This window comes from Pristis pectinata, chromosome 1 (assembly GCF_009764475.1).
Source record: "Pristis pectinata isolate sPriPec2 chromosome 1, sPriPec2.1.pri, whole genome shotgun sequence".
In the NCBI taxonomy this organism is placed as follows: domain Eukaryota; kingdom Metazoa; phylum Chordata; class Chondrichthyes; order Rhinopristiformes; family Pristidae; genus Pristis; species Pristis pectinata.
Window position 1 is genome coordinate 127677988 of NC_067405.1, and position 21096 is coordinate 127699083.

At 46.1% G+C, this 21096-nt stretch overlaps 2 protein-coding genes across 4 annotated transcripts in view; both read right to left on the reverse strand.

Moving 5' to 3' along the window:
- The window catches only part of atxn3 (ataxin 3), a 48176-nt gene extending 35827 nt beyond the window's left edge, over positions 1-12349 (reverse strand). For 2 of the 3 annotated variants that reach the window (XM_052013209.1, XM_052013201.1), the window contains exons 1-2: positions 12296-12343; positions 2901-3065 (exon numbers count right to left, since the gene is read on the reverse strand). In XM_052013209.1, the coding sequence (XP_051869169.1) occupies positions 2901-3065; positions 12296-12319 (189 nt within the window). In that variant the 5' untranslated portion in view covers positions 12320-12343. Of the gene's footprint in view, positions 1-2900; positions 3066-12295 lie in introns of all 3 variants that reach the window. The other variant, XM_052013217.1, reaches the window with a different exon arrangement.
- Positions 12350-15098: 2749 nt separating this feature from the next.
- Positions 15099-21055, reverse strand: LOC127575977 (NADH dehydrogenase [ubiquinone] 1 beta subcomplex subunit 1-like). The gene is made up of 3 exons (XM_052026296.1): positions 20911-21055; positions 15490-15630; positions 15099-15242 (listed from the first exon to the last, which is right to left on the reverse strand). The coding sequence occupies exons 2-3, from the start codon at positions 15624-15626 to the stop codon at positions 15206-15208; spliced, it is 174 nt and encodes a 57-aa protein (XP_051882256.1). The 5' UTR covers positions 15627-15630; positions 20911-21055; the 3' UTR covers positions 15099-15205.
- Between the last annotated feature and the right edge of the window lie 41 nt (positions 21056-21096).

Sequence of the window (21096 nt, forward strand, 5' to 3'; positions counted from 1 at the left end):
CACAAGTTAAAATTCCATTTTAAAAACACAAATTACTTGGAAGAATCCAACTCTCTATTCAGAAAATGTTCTCAAGTACCTGGCAGCAAGTAGAAGCATTCTTTTTGAAGTAAGACATTTTTAGACTGCTGCCCTCAGTTGACAGAATAATGCAAGATCACAAAATTATTTGTTTATTTTAAGTGCGTGTTTAGTGTCACATGATGATTTAGATAAGCAAGAATTTCAAATCAAATTATTTGGAAATCGCAATCATTTGCTAGAATGGTAAATGGAAACTATAATACTCTAAACTGTAAGGTGGTGAGGACATTTTCTCTATCTACAATCCCTCAGTAATGTATTCCTGGTCTCAGCCACTTTGCAGAGAAGAAATCAGGGAAGCAGGGGATTGAAAGCCACTTGATGCACTCACCAGTACTTATCACAGACAGCTATGAGGATATTGCTGGAAAAGCCTTAGAAACAGGATGGTAGCTGGAGGCATTGGCTACTATGGCTTCATAACTGCTATAATTCAGAAAATTCCACAAAACTGCAGCTTATTTTGCCCTATTTGGATGAATCCCAAAAGATTCTGAATGCATTGGGCAATTATACGGAACTGAAAAAAGTGACCTTCCCCTTTTATGAAAATCATAGGGATTTTTGAAACTATATTTCATTTTTTACTGCTTTGAATTGGCTTCCCTACAGCCAAAGAGAAAATTTTAATTAATCAACCAAACGTTTTAAGACCATAAGACATGGGAGCAAAATTAGGCCATTCAGTCCATCGAGTCTGCTCCACCATTCGTCATGGCTGATTTATTTTTCCCCCTCAACCCCATTCTCCTGCCTTCTCCCCATAACCTTTCACACCCTTACTAATCAAGAACATAGCAACCACTGTTTTAAATATGCCCAATGATTTGACCTCCACAGCCATCTGTGGCAATGAATTCCACAAATTCACCACCCTCTGGCTAAAGAAATCCCTCCTCAGTTCTGTTCTAAAGGGACATCCTTCTATTCTGAGGCTCTGCCCTCTGGGGAATCTCCTCTGCACCCTTTCCAATGCTTCCAGATCCTTCCTATAATGAGGCAACCAAAACTGGACACAGTACTCTAAGTGTGGCCTAACCAGAGTTTTGTAAAGCTGCATCATTACCTCGCGGCTCTTAAGCTCGATCCCTCAACTTATGAAAGCTAACATCTCATAAGCTTTCTTAACTACCTGATCCACCTGTGAGGCAACTTTCAGGGATCTGTGGATCTGGACCCCCAGATCCCTCTGCTCCTCCACACTGCCCAGAATCCTGCCATTAACCTTGTACTCTGCCTTGGAGTTTGTCCTTCCAAATGTTCCCTCATAACCTCCCTCCCACTCCAGGGAGAACGGATCCGGCCTCTCCGGTCCCTCCTCACGGCTGAAACACTCCATCCCAGACAACGTTCCAGTGAATCCCCACCTGCCCCCTCCCCCAGCACGAGCACAGCCTTCTCGGAGCGCGGGGGCTCCGTCCGTGTGAAGTTCAGAGCTCAGTTCATCCCTCGATCGACACAAACTCTGCAGGGTGTCCACCTTCGCCTCCCCTGGTTCTGAGCTACTGGCCTGTGTCCTCAGCTTCTGCAGACCCCGTGACCCCCCCCACCCCGTCCCACACAGTGTGGTCCACTTCCCACAGACTCCCAACTGGGCCCCTGTGTGATTCTTGAAAGATCACTGCTAATGCCTCCACACTCCCTTCAGCTACCTTTTTCAGAACTCTGGGGTGTAGTCCATCCGGTCCAAGTGACTTATCCACCTTCAGACCTTGCAGCTTCCCAAGCACCTTCTCCTTATTAATAGCAACTACACTCAATTCTGCCTCCTGACTCTCTCGAATTTCTGGCATGTTGCTGGTGTCTTCCACAGTGAAGACTGATGCAAAGTACTTATTCAGTTTGCCCACCATTTCTTTGTTCCCCATTACTACCTCTCCACATCATTTTCCAGCAGTCCGATATCCACTCTTGCCTCTCTTTTACTCTTTAAATACCTGAAAAAACGTTTGGTATCCTCTTTCAGATTATCAGCTAGCTCACCTTCATATTTCATTTTTTCTCCCCTTATTGCTTTTTTAGTTGCCTTCTGTTGGTTTTTATAAGCTTCCCAATCCTCTACTTTCCCACTAATTTTTGCAATTTGTCTGCCCTCTCCTTTGCTTTTCTGCTGGCTTTGATTTCCCTTGTCAGCCACAGTTGCCTCATCCTCCCTTTAGAATGCTCCTTCTTCTTTGGGATGAACTGATCCTGCATCTTCTGAATTACTCCCAGAAACTCCTGCCTTTGCTGCTCTACCATCATCCCTGCTACGGTTCCTCTCTCATGCCCCTCAACTCTAATACCGATACATCTGAAAATACTATTGTGGATACATTTTGGAAAATACTATTGTTTTCTTCCCTGTTCTCAAACTAAAGTTAACTGGTGAGATGGGTCTTTTGAACTACATTGACATTGGCTAAAATAGGGCCCCTGCGTTTGAACTCCTCCAGGTAGTACACAGAAAGAACCTGCAATTTTATGGTGTCATTCACAAACTCAGTACCTCATAACCTGCAGCAAAGTACCAAAACCAAATCATCTTTCAGGAGTGCTAGCAGACTGATAAAACATTGTCCAGGACACCAGAAGACCTCACCAGCTCTTTTAGTAGTGTTCTGGAATCTGCTACATCCATCTGAGGCAGCACCTCCAAGAGTGCCACTCTCATACAGCATTTCAGTAAGAACTAATGTTGCTTGCTTCAGTTCATGGACCAAGACTCAAATCCACAACTGTTTGACTTGGAGGTGAGTTGCCACTACTGAGTTATTGCAAAAGCCTAAAAGGAGCAATAGAAGTAAGTACAATTTGATACAAGCTGCAGTTTTTACCTGTAAAAATATTTTGTATTCTTCTGTGGTAGTTCCTCCCTCTGCCATTCTTGCTCGTTCCTCTTCATCCAATTGCTGTGCAATTGTAGACAGGTCTATGGGGCTGAAGTACTCACCCTGAAGCAAATTGTTGAGGCAATGTTGAGCACAGAGAGACCCTTCTTGCTGCAAGACCAATCAAAACAAAGACCATAAATTTGTCATGTAAACTGTTGGTGACCTGACAGCAGTTTCTTGCACTGTTGTGAAAATACGTCAACATTTCTCGAAAAGACTCATTGATTAGTGATTAAAAAATGCATTTAATTTTTGTTTTAAATCCCACAGTGGAGGTTAAATAGCCATACTGCAATTTGATCTTCTTACCAAGATGGATTAAAGCTCAGCTTTATATTTCCTAAGGTCTATATGCTGGGAAGTGCTCAAATCTTCCTTGAAGAAGTGCAACGTTTTCATGGACTCCTAGGAACATCAGGCCCATGACTGCTCAGTGTCATAGAGTCACAAAGTTATAGAGTTATACAACACGTAAACAGGCTCTTCAGCCCTGCTTGTCATGCCAGCCAAGGTGCCTTCCTGAACTCGTCCCATTTGCCTGCATTTGGCCCATTTCCCTCCAGTGGAGAAGCAGCACACCGAATGAGGTTGAGAGCTTTGAGGTCATGCATCAGGAATACATAGAAACCCTAAGTAAGCAGCAGAAAGAGCACACCACCTCACAAACTACCAACAGGCCTTCCCTGTCAGCCACCACCTGCCTCTCTGTGAAACAGTCTGCAGTTCCCAGACTCATAAGTCACTCAGAACTCACAAAACCGGCGAAAACAAGTCATTTTCATTTCTAAGGGACCAGCTAAGAACAACAACGATGACGACTCTGGCATTCTGCACTAGTTATCTGGAATAGCAGATTGCATGATGAAAATTTACTCCTTATATTCTTAGGGAATGTGCTAGATGTAGCAGAAGCACTACAGTGATCAACCATATAGAGCAGCACATTCCACTAATTCATTATTTAACAGGATAATTACAAAGGAAATTAGCAATGAGATTACAGCACAGACATTATCCTTGGTACATTAGCCAGCTCTCTGAACCAAATAGAAAAAATTGTTTTGAGATTCCCAAAGTCATGTTAATTGCAATTATTCAATTGAGGTTATTGCACATGAACTGTAAGCACCGTAGAGGTGAATTACATCACAAAGGCATAGGCCAACGAGATGAATTAAGTGAACCAAAGTAATGTTAAACAACTGTCATTCCTTTCCCAGCCTGTGCTGTCCCTGGAGACAGAATGGACAAGCAAACCAACCAAACTCATTGATACTCCCGCACTTCCAGATCAAAACAAATCTCTCTCTACAAACAAGAGTTAAGAATGCAGACAACTTAGATAACATCTAATATTTTTCGCAGTAGTTAAACTTATCAGTACCATTTGAAGAAGCAATCTAATCTTTGTTCTGGCAAGAGGCTTCCAGTTAGCAATCTGTATAAATAGAACCCTGTCAGCTCCCTTCAAATCTGCCTCCTACACTTGAGGCAGGGTCTGTATATTCCTCACTTCAGACTGCTGCTTAATATTTGTTATAGACAACTACAAAGGCAAATAAACCAAATTCTAAGCAATTTTACAACACTGAAATATATATATTTTTATTACATAACCATTAAGATAGTACCAAATAAATGTCTAATATCAAAAACTAAATTAGACCAATGTAACAAGGATTGGGAAGGTCATGGGCCTCAAATTTGGAGCATACAGGTTTCAGGTCTGATATAAAAAGGTATTCACCAGAAACATTAACACTGTTTCTATCTCCACAAATGCTAACTGCCCTGGTTCGTATCCCCAGCACTTTCTATTTTATTTCAGAGTTCTGGCATCTGTTGTTATTTAGCTTTTGAAAAAAAAAGTCCTCATTGGTGCTGAAGACCATATGTTGATATTTGAAAAAATGAAATGCAGTACTGAAAATGGTGAGATATCTGAACAAAGAAGAGCACAATATACAGCAGAGAAATGGGCCACTTAATCCAAGTAGTCTGTGCCAAAGAGTTTTCCAAAAAAATTTCACATTGTAATACTCCTGAGACATGGAATGCTCCATTGTGACAGCTTGTCTAAATTTGCTGTGTACACATCCTCCCAGCTTGTGAACGCCTGAGGGGCTGCAGGCAACTTCTGCCGGGTGGAAACTCGGTTCACGGCCGCATTTCCAACTTGTGAACCGCTCAAGTTATGAACAGTTCACAGGAATGGAACCATGTTGTAACCTGGGAAGGACCTGTATTCCAACAGGTATCAGAATCTCCAGAATTACCCTGTGGACTCCACAAATATCACCTGACATTGAAGAAAGAACCTGGATTATAAAGTACCTCTTACATAACCTTGCGGTCCCAAAGGACTTCATTGGCATTGGACAATTTTGAAATGCAAATATTGCTGAAACTTAGGAAAATGTAACAATCAATCTGTAAACTCCCACAAACAGCAATGGTAAAATCACCTAATAATCTATTTTACTGATATTAGTTGAGCAATAAATGCTAACTGGGATACTAGAACAATGCAATGTATTTTGTCAAACAGTGCCATGGCACTGTTGAGGGCAAACAAAGCATCAGTTTTAATGCTTATTCTGAAACAGTGGCCTTTCCAATAGTATAACACTCTGTGTACTGCACAAAGGTGCTATCAAAGGTTTAGCAATCAAGATTCTGGAGCAGGCTCCAACCCACGATGGAGGTAAATAGCTCAGCAAACAAGTGGGGCATTTCCACTGCTCTGACATAGCTAGCTCCCATACATGCTTCTCTGAACAACTCTACACTCTCTGGATTAATGTTTTTGTTTGTCCATTTGCTCAGGTTGAAACAAACATCTTGATTGGCCTGTTTCAACAAGCTAAGCTTCAAACCCATGTCTTGTCTGTAACTATGGTAACCCATTTCCATCACTGCCTATCATTTACCTGATCATCAGATGAAACTTCTCCCAGTGCACTCCTTGTAAGTCCTTTGTACCCATCCCAAGATCAAATTAATTGAAATTCTATTGCCTCCTCCCCATCATCAGTCTTTACCAATTTACATTAAGTCTTGGTCCATAATAATTGATGACCAAGCTCTACTGCACAGACATAACATCCTCACAAGCACATGCACAAACGTCCTCATTCACACATACTTCTTGACACCCACTCTTGCATCCCCTCCTCCCCCCAATCCCCTTCCTCTTTCTGCCTTCCCTCCCCTTGCATTCTCTGCTCAGCCCACCCTTAACTCCCTCCCCTCTACTCACCCTTCTCTTGGTTCCCTTCCTTTCACTCAGTTCCCTCCTCTTAGCTCCTTCCCCCTTCTACTCCTTCTCCACTGTTCTGCCCCAACCCTGACACATAAATACAGGCCTCCCCAGACTCCCCAGCTACCAGCCACTCTCTCTTTCCCGAGGTAAGGCTGTTCTGTCCCCCAACTACCACATTTTACTGACAAGATGAAAATACACGTTAATGCTACATATATGAAATGAGGAACTCTCCATCAACACAGATTGAATGATTTCTAGAAAACAAGGGAGTGAAGGGATAAGGGGTTGGTGCAAGAAAGAGGCACTGTAAAAGCTCAGCCATGACTTTACTAAATGGTGGAGTAAAAGTTGTGGGACTCAATAGCTTGCTCCTGCTTCTATTTCTTATGCTCTTGTTAAGTGTGCACTGCTGCTTCTTTAAAATAAATCTGAGCTTGACCAAATTGCAAGATTGTTAGGGAACAATCATTTCTTATTCAGATGAGCTGATACCACTCTACTGCCAGGATGATAAATGTATGTGTTTGACCTTTAAAGTCTTTGTACAGTGGCAATGAAATTAAAAATCCAATTCTGACAGTGAATCTGCTTTTCAAAGTGTATGAATTGATTCATTTAAGAACTGCAGCAAAAAAGTCAAATGGAATCATGGAACCATTCCAATCCCAAGCCAATCATAGCATAAACTTCCAAGCCATGCAAGAAAAAAAAACAAAAATGTGCATCCAGGGACAAGTTCAATTTTCCTTCCACAACATGAAAAATCTGCACTCAGCACCATTCCACAGCAGCACCAGAAATATCAGGAACTCTATTGCAAAAAGGTTTCGGAAAGGACTCTGCTCAGTGATCTTTCACATTCAGACAATATCACAAACTGAACAGTAACTTGATCGCAAGAGCAAAGGTAAATAAGATCAAATAAAAATAATTAAACTGATTAATTAAGACTCAAGACTCAGAATTCAGCAAAAAGAAATTTGGTTTTCCTAATATGTTAACCTCCTGAGAGCTAGATTTCCAAACTGACATTTGAAAAAAGACTGCACATGCTGGAAATCTGAAGCAAGATCAGAAAAAGCTAGAAAAACTCAGGTCAGGCAGCATCTGTGGAAAGTAAAGTAATTAACATTCCAGGTTGAAGACTTTTTTTTAAAAATTCTCTTTCCACAGGTACCGCCTGACCTGCTGAATTTTTCCAGCATTTTGTTTTTCTTCTACATTCAAAAGTATTTTTGATTTCTATTAATATAGTGAATAGATCTGAAATGTTTCCAAGATTTTTTGATTCAAATAATTCCTCTGAATGTTCAGCTATTTACAATATGTATTGGGGTTGTGCGTACAAGTAGAAGGTGCCTGCTAGACATGTTGACCTCACATAGTAAATTATAACAATATTTTTGGAGATCTTCCCAGTACAGTAGAATTGGGTGAAGAGCAGTTAAAGGTGGAACAAAGACATGTAGTGAGAATATCAGTCAACAAAGTCCAAAGTCCAATGTGTTTTCCCATGTGGATATTGTTTATTTCAGAATGAGACAAGGTAAATAATGTGTCCTAAAGGCTGTGCCATGGAAAAGGAGGATGTACTTTTTCCTTCTGATCTTTGCACAAGCAATAGCTGGAATGCAAGCCAAGTATTTGTCCTTTAATGTCAAGAGTGGTGGTGATGCAGTTTGAACTTTCCCTCAAACCCAAGGAATGTCACTAGAGCACTATAAAACAAAATCTAACACCACCATGGAAACATGAAGAAAGGTAGCCAAAAGCTTGATTAAACTGACATGTCACATAAGCAGAGAAGTGAAGAAATTTAGGGTAGAAAGTTCAGAACTGGAGCCTTAGTAGAAGGCCAGTAGTGAAGCAATCAAGATGATCAAGAATTCAGATTTTGAGGTGCACAATTATCTCAGAGGGTTATAGAAATGAAGGAAGCTAGAGATAGGTAGGGAAAGACTAAGGAGGGAATGCAAACAAGAATGATAATTTTAAAATCAAGGGGTTGCTTAACTGGAATGCAACATAGGTCACAAGCAGTGGTACAATGGTTAAACATAACCTGACGAAAGTCAGACACGTGCAGCAGGGTTTTGAATGATCTTAAGTTTACAGATGATTGAACTATATCTCCACCTTTGATTATCTGCTCCTGAATCCCTTCAAGCCAATCTTCTATATTCCACCCTCTGTAAATGAGATTATCCAAAACTCTGTTGTCCATCTGCTAATTTCATGAACTCTTGTTCAACCATCAGCCCTGGAATCACCGAACTACCACGGTTGCTGGTTAAACACAACTCAATTTGTAAAGTTCTTATTCATGTTATCAGACTTTGTTCCTGCTCCCCTCCACCTCAAGAATTCTTAACCCACATAACACTGCTCAAATTCAGATCCCTAAATACCCACATCTAAGCTCTGGAATGCCCTTCCCAAACCGCCTTAGAGTTATACGGCACGGAAACAGGTCTCTCAGGTACTGTGCAAGCACAGTGGCATATCAACCTATCATACTAATCCTATTTCCTAGCACTCAACCCTCAGCCTTTTAGAGTCATGAAGTCATACAGCACAGAAATAGGACCTTCAGCCCACGCTGATTGTCAGAGCAGCCATTTGCACCAATCCTATCTTATTCTTCCCACATTCCCATCAACTGTCCAGATTCTATTACTCACATAAACACTAGAGGCTATTTACATGGCCAATTAATCCACCAAGCTGCACTTGGGACGGGAAGCCCAGAGTACTGAACGAAATCCATGCAGTAACATGGAGAATGTGCACACTCCACACAGACGGCACCTGAGGTGAGGATTGAAACCCTGTCGCTGGAGCTGTGAGACAGTAGCTCCACTAGCTGCACCATTGTGCCAGCGTTTCAAATGCTCATCTAAATACTTCTGAAATGCTGTAAGAGTATCTGTCTTCATTACCCCTCAAGCAGTAGGTTCAACTACCATCTGAGTGAAATAATTATTTCTCAAAACACCTTGAAATCTCCTACCCCTTCCTTAAACCCAAGCCCTCTACTCATAGAGACCTCTGCCATGGAGAAATATTTTTCACTTGCTAATTTGTCTATGGCCCTCATAAATTTGTATACCTCAAGCACGTCTCCTCCCCCACCCAGCTCCTCCATTCCAAAGAAAATAAACCCAACCTATCCAGTCTCTCCTTATAGCTGAAATAGCCCATACCATGCAACATCCTGGTGAACTTCCTCTGCTTCTCTTCCAGTGGTATTGATATTGGTTTATTATTGTCACTTGTACCGAGGTACTGTGAAAAACTTGCCTTGCATACCGATCGTACAGGTCAATTTATTACACAGTGCAGTTACATTGAGTTAGTACAGAGTGCATTGAGGTAGTACAGGTAAAAACAATAACAGTCCAGGGTAAGCACATCCTTCCTTAGCACTGTACTCTTTGCCACATGTGGCCTAAATGTTTTATAAAATTATACCATAAACTCCCTGGTCTTAAATTCTATACCCTGGCTAATGAAGGCAAGTACCACCTTTTACTTGTGTTGCTGCCTTCAGCAATTCTTGGATTTGTACACCAAGATCTCTCTGTTCCTTATTACTTCTCAGGGTCCTGCGATTCATTGTGTATATCATGGCCTTATCCATCCTCTCAAAGTGTATCACCTCACATCATCCATTGCTCTGCCCATCTTATCAACTCAATAATATCTTTCTGTACTCTACCCTCTTCGCTACTGGTGGGTCGGTGGGTGGGGGTGAGGGGAAGGGGGTGGGGATTACCTAAAGTGGGAGAATTCAATTCTTAACTGTACTGCCCTTTTTGAATAGAGATACCTGTCATCTGAGCCCCAGCAATCTCTTTCCTTGCTTTTCGTAGAACCCAGTGATACATTTCATCAGGCCCTTGGGATGTATCCACCTTTAAGTTCACTAAAACATCTCCTCTCTTTCAATGGTAATTTGTTCAAGAATTCCACCATTTCCACCCCCCCCCCCCCCATCCAAATTTTCCAACTACAATGTTCTCCACAGTAAATACCAATGAGAAGTATGCCTTTGAGACCTTCTGGTTCCATGCACAGATTGCAACTTTGGTATCTAATAAAACATAGAATTGTACAGCAAAGGAAATGGCCCTTTGGCCCACAATGTCTGTGCCAACCATGATGGCATTACAAACTAATCTGCTTGCATGTGCCTGTCAGTCTTCTCCCAAATCAAGAACTTAATTTCAAATTTATCCTTGTTGTTTTCCACAACAACCTTCTCTGTGATTTGCCTGCATATCTGCTCCTCCAACTACTGCTAACTATTTGGACACCTATGGTATATCTGCTTTTTGTTTCTACACTCCACCCATATAACCTCATCAGAAGAACCCTCTAGGATATCCTTCCTCCTGAATGCAATAATGATCTTGTTTAACACTGCTATTCCTCCTCCTCTTTAGCATCTCCTCCTTCCTGCATGGATTCTAAACCTAGTAATGTTGAGTTGCGAGATCATCTAATATACCCATAATCATCATCCTCAGTTTATCAGCCTTACGTATCGGATTCCTTGTGTTATTATGGATGAAATTCAGCCTTTCATTCATCCTATGTGCCTGAAACTTAGCTTCCCTTCTACATTTGGCTGTTCCTCATCTCCTACTCTGGATCCTATTCACCTGCCAAATTAGTTCTAAAGTTCCCCTTCATTCCCCACCCACCATTCCTAATCAGGTGAAACCCTTCCGGTTTGCACCTTCCTCTTGTCTCGCTATTATTTTTCCCTTATTTTTCAAATAATCCTTAAAACCTGTTTGATGAATATTCTGCCCGTCTATCCTGGCATTTTCTGGTGTCTATCTTCCAAACTAGTGTTCATTTTTTTTTCCCAGGCCGTTCTGCTTTGAACCTGTGTCACCGGTTTTCCGCTCTTGCCGCCTTGGACAGACGAAGTTATCGTCCTGCGTGCGAGACACGAACGCGCTGGAGGAACTCAGCGGGTCAGGCAGCATCTGCGGAGGGAAACTGGACCGGGTCTCGACTGCGGAACGTCGACTGTCCATTCCCCTCCACAGATGCTGCCCGACCCGCCTAGAGCGCCCCCCCCCCCCCCAAGAGGCTGCCCGACCCGCCGAGCCCCCTCCCCAAGAGGCTGCCCGACCCGCCGAGCCCCCTCCCCAAGAGGCTGCCCGACCCGCCGAGCCCCCTCCCCAAGAGGCTGCCCGACCCGCCGAGCCCCCTCCCCAAGAGGCTGCCCGACCCGCCGAGCCCCCTCCCCAAGAGGCTGCCCGACCCGCCGAGCCCCCTCCCCAAGAGGCTGCCCGACCCGCCGAGCCCCCTCCCCAAGAGGCTGCCCGACCCGCCGAGCCCCCTCCCCAAGAGGCTGCCCGACCCGCCGAGCCCCCTCCCCAAGAGGCTGCCCGACCCGCCGAGCCCCCTCCCCAAGAGGCTGCCCGACCCGCCGAGCCCCCTCCCCAAGAGGCTGCCCGACCCGCCGAGCCCCCTCCCCAAGAGGCTGCCCGACCCGCCGAGCCCCCTCCCCAAGAGGCTGCCCGACCCGCCGAGCCCCCTCCCCAAGAGGCTGCCCGACCCGCCGAGCCCCCTCCCCAAGAGGCTGCCCGACCCGCCGAGCCCCCTCCCCAAGAGGCTGCCCGACCCGCCGAGCCCCCTCCCCAAGAGGCTGCCCGACCCGCCGAGCCCCCTCCCCAAGAGGCTGCCCGACCCGCCGAGCCCCCTCCCCAAGAGGCTGCCCGACCCGCCGAGCCCCCTCCCCAAGATGCTGCCCGACCCGCCGAGCCCCCTCCACAGATGCTGCCCGACCCGCCGAGTCCACCCACCCCCACCCACCCCTCACAAGGCTTTGTGCGTCGCTCCAGATTTTCATCCTCAGGCCCTTGTGGCTCCTCATCGTCCCGCACCGCCGGACCTCAGACACCCGGCGCCTGGCTCCCGCCTCCCGCTGCACGAAGCCCTGAGCTGCGGGGAGGGAATCAGCGCCGCCCCTCGCCGGCAGCGGGGCCGCGGCTGCTTCCCTGCGTCTCCCCGCCGCCGGGGACGTGTTAAAAGACAATTTCCGCCATCAACTTACTTTCTCGTGAAATATCGCCTCCATGGTGGATAATGGACCATCGTCCTGCGCGGCGTGACCCCCACCGGGTCAAACCCCACGAACCAATCAACGGCCGGGAAGCCCTCATTGGCGTCCTGACTGCGTCAACAGAGCGAGTAGCTGGGAGAAGGGATGGGAACGGCGGGGCTCCGCGCTGGGGACACTGTCGGGGGGGGGGGGGGGGGGAGCTCCGCGCTGGGGACACTGTCGGGGGGGGGGGGAGCTCCGCGCTGGGGACACTGTCGGGGGGGGGGGAGCTCCGCGCTGGGGACACTGTCGGGGGGGGGGGGGGGGGAGCTCCGCGCTGGGGACACTGTCGGGGGGGGGGGAGCTCCGCGCTGGGGACACTGTCGGGGGGGGGGGGGAGCTCCGCGCTGGGGACACTGTCGGGGGGGGGGGGGGAGCTCCGCGCTGGGGACACTGTCGGGGGGGGGGGGAGCTCCGCGCTGGGGACACTGTCGGGGGGGGGGGGAGCTCCGCGCTGGGGACACTGTCGGGGGGGGGGGAGCTCCGCGCTGGGGACACTGTCGGGGGGGGGGGAGCTCCGCGCTGGGGACACTGTCGGGGGGGGGGGAGCTCCGCGCTGGGGACACTGTCGGGGGGGGGGGAGCTCCGCGCTGGGGACACTGTGGGGGGGGGGAGCTCCGCGCTGGGGACACTGTCGGGGGGGGGGGAGCTCCGCGCTGGGGACACTGTGGGGGGGGGAGCTCCGCGCTGGGGACACTGTCGGGGGGGGGGGGAGCTCCGCGCTGGGGACACTGTCGGGGGGGGGGCTCCGCGCTGGGGGACACTGTCGGGGGGGGGGAGCTCCGCGCTGGGGACACTGTCGGGGGGGGGGAGCTCCGCGCTGGGGGACACTGTCGGGGGGGGGGGACTCCGCGCTGGGGACACTGTCGGGGGGGGGGGGGGGGCTCCGCGCTGGGGACACTGTCGAGGGGGGGGCTCCGCGCTGGGGACACTGTCGGGGGGGGGCTCCGCGCTGGGGACACTGTCGGGGGGGGGCTCCGCGCTGGGGACACTGGGGGGGAAGCTCCGCGCTGGGGGGACTGTCGGGGGGGGGGGGGGGTGTGCTCCGCGCTGGGGACACCGTTCGGTGAGCGGATGGTTGAGCTATGCACTGGGGACAGTCGGTGAGGGCCGAGCTCCGCACTGGGGACATAGTGCGTGATGAGAGGGCAGGACTCCGCAATGGGGACACAATAGGTGATGGGAAGGATGAACTCCGTACTGGGGACACTGTCAGCGATGGTAAATTTAAAAGCTTCGCCCTATTTGTGCAAGGCCCAGCCCTGTGCTTAAATTCCAGGGAACCTCCACAGCAAATGGGATTTCAATGGTTTTGTAAAATTTCTATTGAACCAGTAAGACCCATGAACCACTTTTGTAATTTCTTGTCAGTCAGTGGAAGTTGTCAAATATATTATTCAAATATAGTCATATTTATCCATGATTGTACTTGGCTCCAGGTAAGTTAATTGTGAATTCAGTGTTATTCTAAAGACTGAGTACTGTATCTGGGCTGGCATCCCAATGCAGTATGCGTTTCACAGACTTGGTTTCACCCTAGCAGCAGAATGCAATGTTGGGCTTTGTTTTTCAAAAAAAACATATAAACGTGTGTACCTCATTGTGATCCAACACCATAGATGGCTTATAAACATTGAAAATGGCACAATATAATCTTTTCATGTGTCACTTTTTAAAAATAGTTTCAAAAGTATTTTAAAAATCACACCAAGTTAATAGGATTCTCATAAAGATCCATAACTGGGTAGAAAATTACAACATCTCAAAGACAAATGAAGACCATCACTTTTCAAGTCAACTGAAGATCAGTATCTTACTAAAATGAGGCAGGAAAGCACATTCCATTCAGGGATTTTTTTAAACTAAATGATTTACCTAGTTTTGAAATTTCAAATCCCTAAAATCTTTCTCTATTAATCCAATAGTAGGGCAACAGCATTAAAAACCAAAAGCATATCAGAATATCCACAAATTTACAATAAAATGACTCTTCACCTTGCTTCAAAACAGCTTATGTAAAATTCAAAGAGTTACAGATGCAAGAATAAGAGTAAAAAGCTGTTTGTGGACTATTCTCACCCATGACAATTCAAGACAATTCACCACTTCCTCAGTAAACATTTAACTTGAGAAACATTTCCTTTATTTGCTTTGGCTTGGATGTTTTATCAGAAAAAATGCCTTACAAGTTAAACTTCTGTCCTTTCAGAACAGAATTATATAGGAAACCAAAGACACTTTAAAATGAAGAGAAAATACTGCAAGTTTAATAAACATTCAATCTGACAAAAGACTGCAATGCAAATTTTCACTCCTACACAAAAGAATGTCAGCCATATTCAAATTGGATTATTAACTGCTTAAAATTGGTAGATACCCTAATGAAACATCATCAAGGATACTCCATCACCAGCAGTGTGATCATTTGGAATTGATTTTTTTTTTAATATATGCATCTTCCCCTGCAAGAGAATGGAAAGCACAATCTATATCCTACTGTTATTTAACATTTCACTATTTTAAAATTAAAAATGAAAAACAAAAATATCCTACAATGTTTAAGTGCTATACAGCAACTTGTATATGGCCAATTTAATTAAGCAACAAGTACAACTGTTCACCATGTTTTCTTAAAATTTTATAATCCAGTGAGAGGAGAGAAAAATGTTGGCAAATTTATGGATTTTAAACTAATTATCATCTGCTACCTGCAGATATTTCTTGTGGTGGATCAAAATACAAATGGAACAAAATAGCATTTTTAAATATAATTTAATTCAATTCTTAATTGAAAATTCAACAAGACTAAAACTGTTGTGGTGAGAATTTTAATGCTCATTTTCTCAGCAAAGCATTTGACTCTCATTTCCATGTGGTTTCTTCACCTGGTTTCAGTTCCCTAGAAAGGAAAGATAACAAATAATTTAAATACATAGCATTTCATGACAGAAGTAGATCAGTAGTAAATATCTTTTTACATTGTTAAAATCTTAACTTTGTAATTGATTGCTAAAATTAAGAGAGTAGGTCAATTTCACAGCAATGAAATGACTCAGGAGGCCACCATTCAGCTTACTTTTCATTTTGGCTCTTATTTATATTTAATTTGGGCGGCTGCAAAATCAAAATGCAAATCTTATACTCACCGTTGATACAGTAAGCTTTTGTTTCTGAATGCTGTAAGCTTTTCATCATTCCTTCTGTCAAGATAACATCCCAATACAAAACCCAAAGGGACAAGGATATTATACCAGTGATCACGTACAATACCAATCAGGTTCATTGTGCTGAGAGGAGGAAAACAAAATAAATTACTAATGACATCAAACAATGATATACTCCTAAATACAAAGATCTGGATTCTCCATTTTATCTTAACTATAATGAAGATAATTTGGTCTAAAGAAAGTTGGGTACATAACATTTACTCATAGGAGGCAAAACAATCTCAGCTGGCCCATTTGAGAGCAAAATGAATCTGCACAAGAGTGATATCATTTACAATTATTATAGAAAAAATAATGAAACAAGAACGTCAGTTTGAAATGAAACAATACAGACCATCCCTGGGTAACGAATGCGTTCCACATTTTTACAGATGTTCATAAGTTAATTTTGTCCACAATTCAGAAAATACACAAAAATCACTCAATATGGTAATCAAATCTCTACAGTATTGTAATAACGCAAGACTGATGAGAACAATTGCCAAAAGTGGATAGACAGGAAACTAGTTCTGCCATCCATAGGAATGAACGCATGTTGGATCTTTGAATGTAATATTATGGCAGCTCATTCATATGAGGGGTGTCCATAAGTCAAGTATTCGTAACCCGGGGAGACAGCCACTAGTAAACTATATCACTGGAACAGGATTTTTCTTTATTTATATGAAGTTTACAACTACCAGGTTAAAAATATATTTACGTCACTGTGGCACAGATACTACAGTTGCAGCCTTAAGGTTCCTGTAACCTAGGTTCAATCCTGACCTCCAATGTAGTTTTTGTGGAATTTGAACATTCTTCCCATAACTCTGTTGGTGTCCCAAGTGCTCCTGCTCCTTCCCACATTTTTAATTGGTTAATTAGCCACAGAGGTTAATTGGCTGCTGTAAAATGCCCCCTTCAAAGTAGGCGAGTGTTAGAAAATATTATTTTCTATTATTTTAGAAATATTATTTTAGAAAATATTGGAAAATAGAAATATTCTACATATTACTTGAAAGTTTAATGCATTGTCTCCCCATAATGATCTAGTCATTTATTTAAATGCTACCATCAGCAAGATGCCACCTTAAAAAAAAATCACACACCACCATGTTTTTGAAATCTCTGAACCTTCATTATCACCTGGTCCAAATACTAGATAATCTAAAAAGTACTTGAATATGTTCTCAAAGAGCTGTGACCGGCAGGACTACAGGCATAGATGGGATTAGGTTGGGCAATTTCTTTTTCCAACCAGTAAGCATACAATGGGGTTAAAAAAAACTTTTCTGTCATAAATTCTACATCTTCCATCCACCAGAACTGTGAAAATACTTTTGGTACCAACACATTTGTGAGCAGTTCACCCCACGTCACCTCAATGGCAATTAGGGGTGCATAATAAACAGCAAATTGGCCACATCTTGTAAATGAATACAATACATTTCCCACGAGATGAGGGGGTTAGCCTATGAGGAAAGATTGAGTCACCTGGAGCTATACTCACTAGAATTCAGAAGAATGAGAGGGGATCTTATAGAAACATATTAAATTATGAAAGGGATAGATAAGATAGAGGCAGGAAGGTTGCTTCCACTGGCAGGTGAGATTAGAACGAGGGGACATAGCCTCCAGATTCAGGGGAATAGATTTAGGACAGATGAGAAGGAACTGCTTTTCCCAGAGAGTAGTGAATCTGTGGAATTCTCTACCCAGGGAAGCAGTAGATGCTACCTCATTAAATATATTTAAGACACAGTTGGATAGATTTTTGCATAGTAGGGGAATTAAGGTATATGGGGAAAAGACAGGTAGGTGGATCTGAGTCCACGACTAGATCACCCATGATCTTATTGATGGCGAAGCCAGCTCGATGGCCACATGATTTTGAATGGAAAAAAGGCACAAATGTGGATAAACGAGAAAGGTCAAGGCTAAAATAAGAGCAAAAGGGAGGGCCTACAAGGAAGCAAGAATTAGTGGGAAAACAGAAGACTGGTAAACTTTAAAAAAAACTGCAGAAAGAAACTAAGAAGGTCATTAGGAAAGAAAAGATGAATTATGAAAGGAAGTTGGCAGATAACATTCGAAAGGTTACTAAGAGTTTTTTTTAAATATATGAGTAAAAGAAAGACACGGGTTGATATAGGACCAATCGATAACTGTGTAGGAGAGATTATAATGGATGATAAAGAGATGGCAGAGGAACTAAATGAGTATTTTGCATCGGTCCTCACTGTGGAGGATATCAGCAATATACCAGATAGTCAGGGGTCTCAAGGGATGGAACTGAGTTTAGTTAAGATTACTACAGAAAAGGTGCTAGGAAAGCTAAATGGACTAAAGACTGATAAGTCTCCTGGACTGGATGAGGTGCATCCCCAGAGGTGGCTTTAGAGATTGCGGAGGCACTGGTGATAATTTTCCAGGAATCGATAGACTCTGGCATGGTTCAGGAGGACTGAAGGGTCGCAAATGTAGTGCTGCTGTATAAGAAAGATGGGAGGCAGCACAAAGGAAATTGCAGACCTATTAGTCTGACATCGGTGGTGGGAAAGTTATTGGAATCAATCCTCAAGGATGAGGTTATGGAATACCTAGAGGTGCAAGGCAAGATAGGTCCAAGCCAAAATGGTTTCATGAAAGGAAGATGCTACCTGACCAACCTATTGGAGCTTTTTGAGGAAATCTCAGGTAGGGTGGATAAGGGAGAGGGTGTAGATGTTGTGTATTTAGACTTTCAAAAGGCCTTCAACAGGGTGCCACACAAGAGGCTGATTAATGAGAGGTCATGAAATTACAGGTAGGATAACAGAATGGGTGGAGCATTGGCTGTTTGGCAGAAAGCAAAGGGTGGGAATAAAAGGATCCTGTTCTGGTTGGCTACCGGTTACTAGTGGTGTTACGCAGGGGTCGGTGTTGGGACCACTTCTTTTTACTCTGTACATTAGTGATTTGGATGATGGAGTAAATGGTTTTGTGGCTAAGTTTGCAGATGACACCAAGATAGGTGGAGGAGTAGAGAGTATTGAGAAGACAGGAAGATTGCAGAGAGACCTAGATAGTTTTTCTAGGTCTTTCTGCATCTCATTAGGAAATGGCAGATGAGATTCAATGTTGAGAAATGTGCAGCTGTACACTTTGGAAACAGAAATAAACAGGCAGATTATTATCTAGAAGGGGAGAAAATTCAAAGTACAGAAGTACAAAGGGACCTGGGGGGTACTCGTGCAGGATACCCTAAAGGTTAACCACCAGGTCGGATCGGCAGTAAGGAAAGCGAATGCTATGTTGGCATTCCATTTTGAGAGGTATAGTGTATAAAAGTAGGGAAGTGTTGATGGGGCTCTACGGGGCACTAGTGAGGCCTCATTTGGAATACTGTGTACAGTTTTGGGCCCCATATCTTAGGAAGGATCTGCTGATGTTGGAGAAGGTTCAGGAGATTTACGAGGATGATTCCTGGAATGAAAGGGCTTACATATGATGAACGTTTGTCGGATCTTGGACTGTACTCACTGGAGTACAGAAGAATGAGAGAGGACCTCATAGAAACACTTAAAATGTTGAAAGGACTGGACAGAGTAGATATGGCCAAGCTGTTTCCCTTGGTGGGCGAGTCCAGGACCAGAGAGCACAATCTTAGAATTAGAGGGTACAGGTTTAAAACAGAGATGAGGAGGAATTTCTTTAGCCAGAGGGTAGTGAATTTATGGAATTCCTTGCCACGTACAGCAGTGGAGGCTAGATCACTGGAGGCGTTTAAGGAGGAGATAGATAGATATCTAATTAGTCAAGGTATCAAGGGATATGGGGATAAGGCCAGAAATTGGGGTTAGAATAGTTTTTTTTCCTCCATTTCTCATGTCATTTTCCCTTTTCTTTGGAGCAGACTTGATGGGCCGAACGGCCTACTTCTGCTCCCTTGTCATGTGATCTTGTGAAATGGCTAACTCCTGCTCTTATTTCTTCTTATGTTAAATCAACATCAATGCTGCCTTAAAATCATTTATGTGTCTCTTCCCTTTTTATATTTTTATTTGGCTTACAGTCACTTCTCCACATTAAATGTCAAATACTTATTTTCCTATCTATTGTGCTTACAACCCCCCTACATGTAGAGACATAAGATAATGCTGGAATGTGGAGCAACAAACAATCTGTTTGGGAGGGGGAGGGGGAGGGGGAGGGGGGGAGAGGGGGAGGGAGGGGGGGGAGAGGGGGAGGGAGGGGGGGGAGAGGGGGAGGGAGGGGGGGGAGAGGGGGAGGGAGGGGGGGAGAGGGGGAGGGAGGGGGGGGAGGGAGGGAGGGGGGGGGAGAGGGGGAGGGAGGGAGGGGGGGGAGAGGGGGAGGGAGGGAGGGGGGGAGAGGGGGAGGGAGGGAGGGGGGGAGAGGGGGAGGGAGGGAGGGGGGGAGAGGGGGAGGGAGGGGGGAGGGGGAGGGAGGGGGAGGGGGAGGGAGGGGGGGAGGGAGAGGGAGAGGGGGGAGGGAGAGGGGGGGAGGGGGGAGGGAGAGGGGGGGAGGGGGGAGGGAGAGGGGGGGAGGGGGGAGGGAGAGGGGGGGAGGGGGGAGGGAGAGGGGGGGAGGGGGGAGGGAGAGGGGGGGAGGGAGAGGGGGGGAGGGGGGGAGGGAGAGGGGGGAGGGGGGGAGGGAGGGGGGAGGGGGGGAGGGAGGGGGGGAGGGAGAGGGGGGAGGGGGGAGGGAGAGGGGGGAGGGGGAGGGGGAGGGGGAGGGGAGGGGGGGAGGGGGGGAGGGAGAGGGGGGGAGGGAGAGGGGGAGGGGGGAGGGGGAGGTTGAGGGAAGGGGAAGGGGGGAGGGGGGTTGAGGGGGTTGAGGGGAGAGGGGGGGAGGGGGTTGAGGGGGGGAGGGGGGAGGGGGTTGAGGGGGGGAGGGGGGAGAGGGGGGAGGGGGGAGAGGGGGGGAGGGGGGGAGGGGGGAGGGGGAGAGGGGGGAGGGGGAGAGGGGGGGAGGAGGGGGGAGAGGGGGGGAGGGAGGAGGGGAGGGAGGAATTGTCGACATTTTGTTCCCCGCATTGTTTTTATCAAAACCGAGGTGACTTTAACCAAACCCTGTCCCGGCGGCAGCACCGTCCCCACACCGACCGCCGCCGCTAAGGACAGACCGCGGGAGACGAGCAGCGAGGAGAGCGCAGTCACCAGGTCTCGCCAACACTGGAAGACCCGGCCAGAAATCAGTCCGAGCTCATCCCCCAGGGGGCCGTCCCAGAAACCGGCTCCCGGTCACCCACAGACCGCCCCGCGGACCGGGTCCCGGTCGGTCACCCACCCACCGCCTCGGGGACCGGGTCCCGGTCGGTCACCCACCCACCGCCCCGGGGACCGGGTCGCGGTCACTCACCCGGTGACGGGCCGAATGTCCCCTCTCGATCAACCGAGGACACGGGGGGGAGGGGGGACTACAACTACTTCCGGAGCAAAGGGAAACGGATCACTTTACTATGGTGGGGGGAGGATAGTGAATATCATACAGACATTGACACATCACTTCACTGCCATTAGACAGAAGTTCCATTCCCAAAACTAA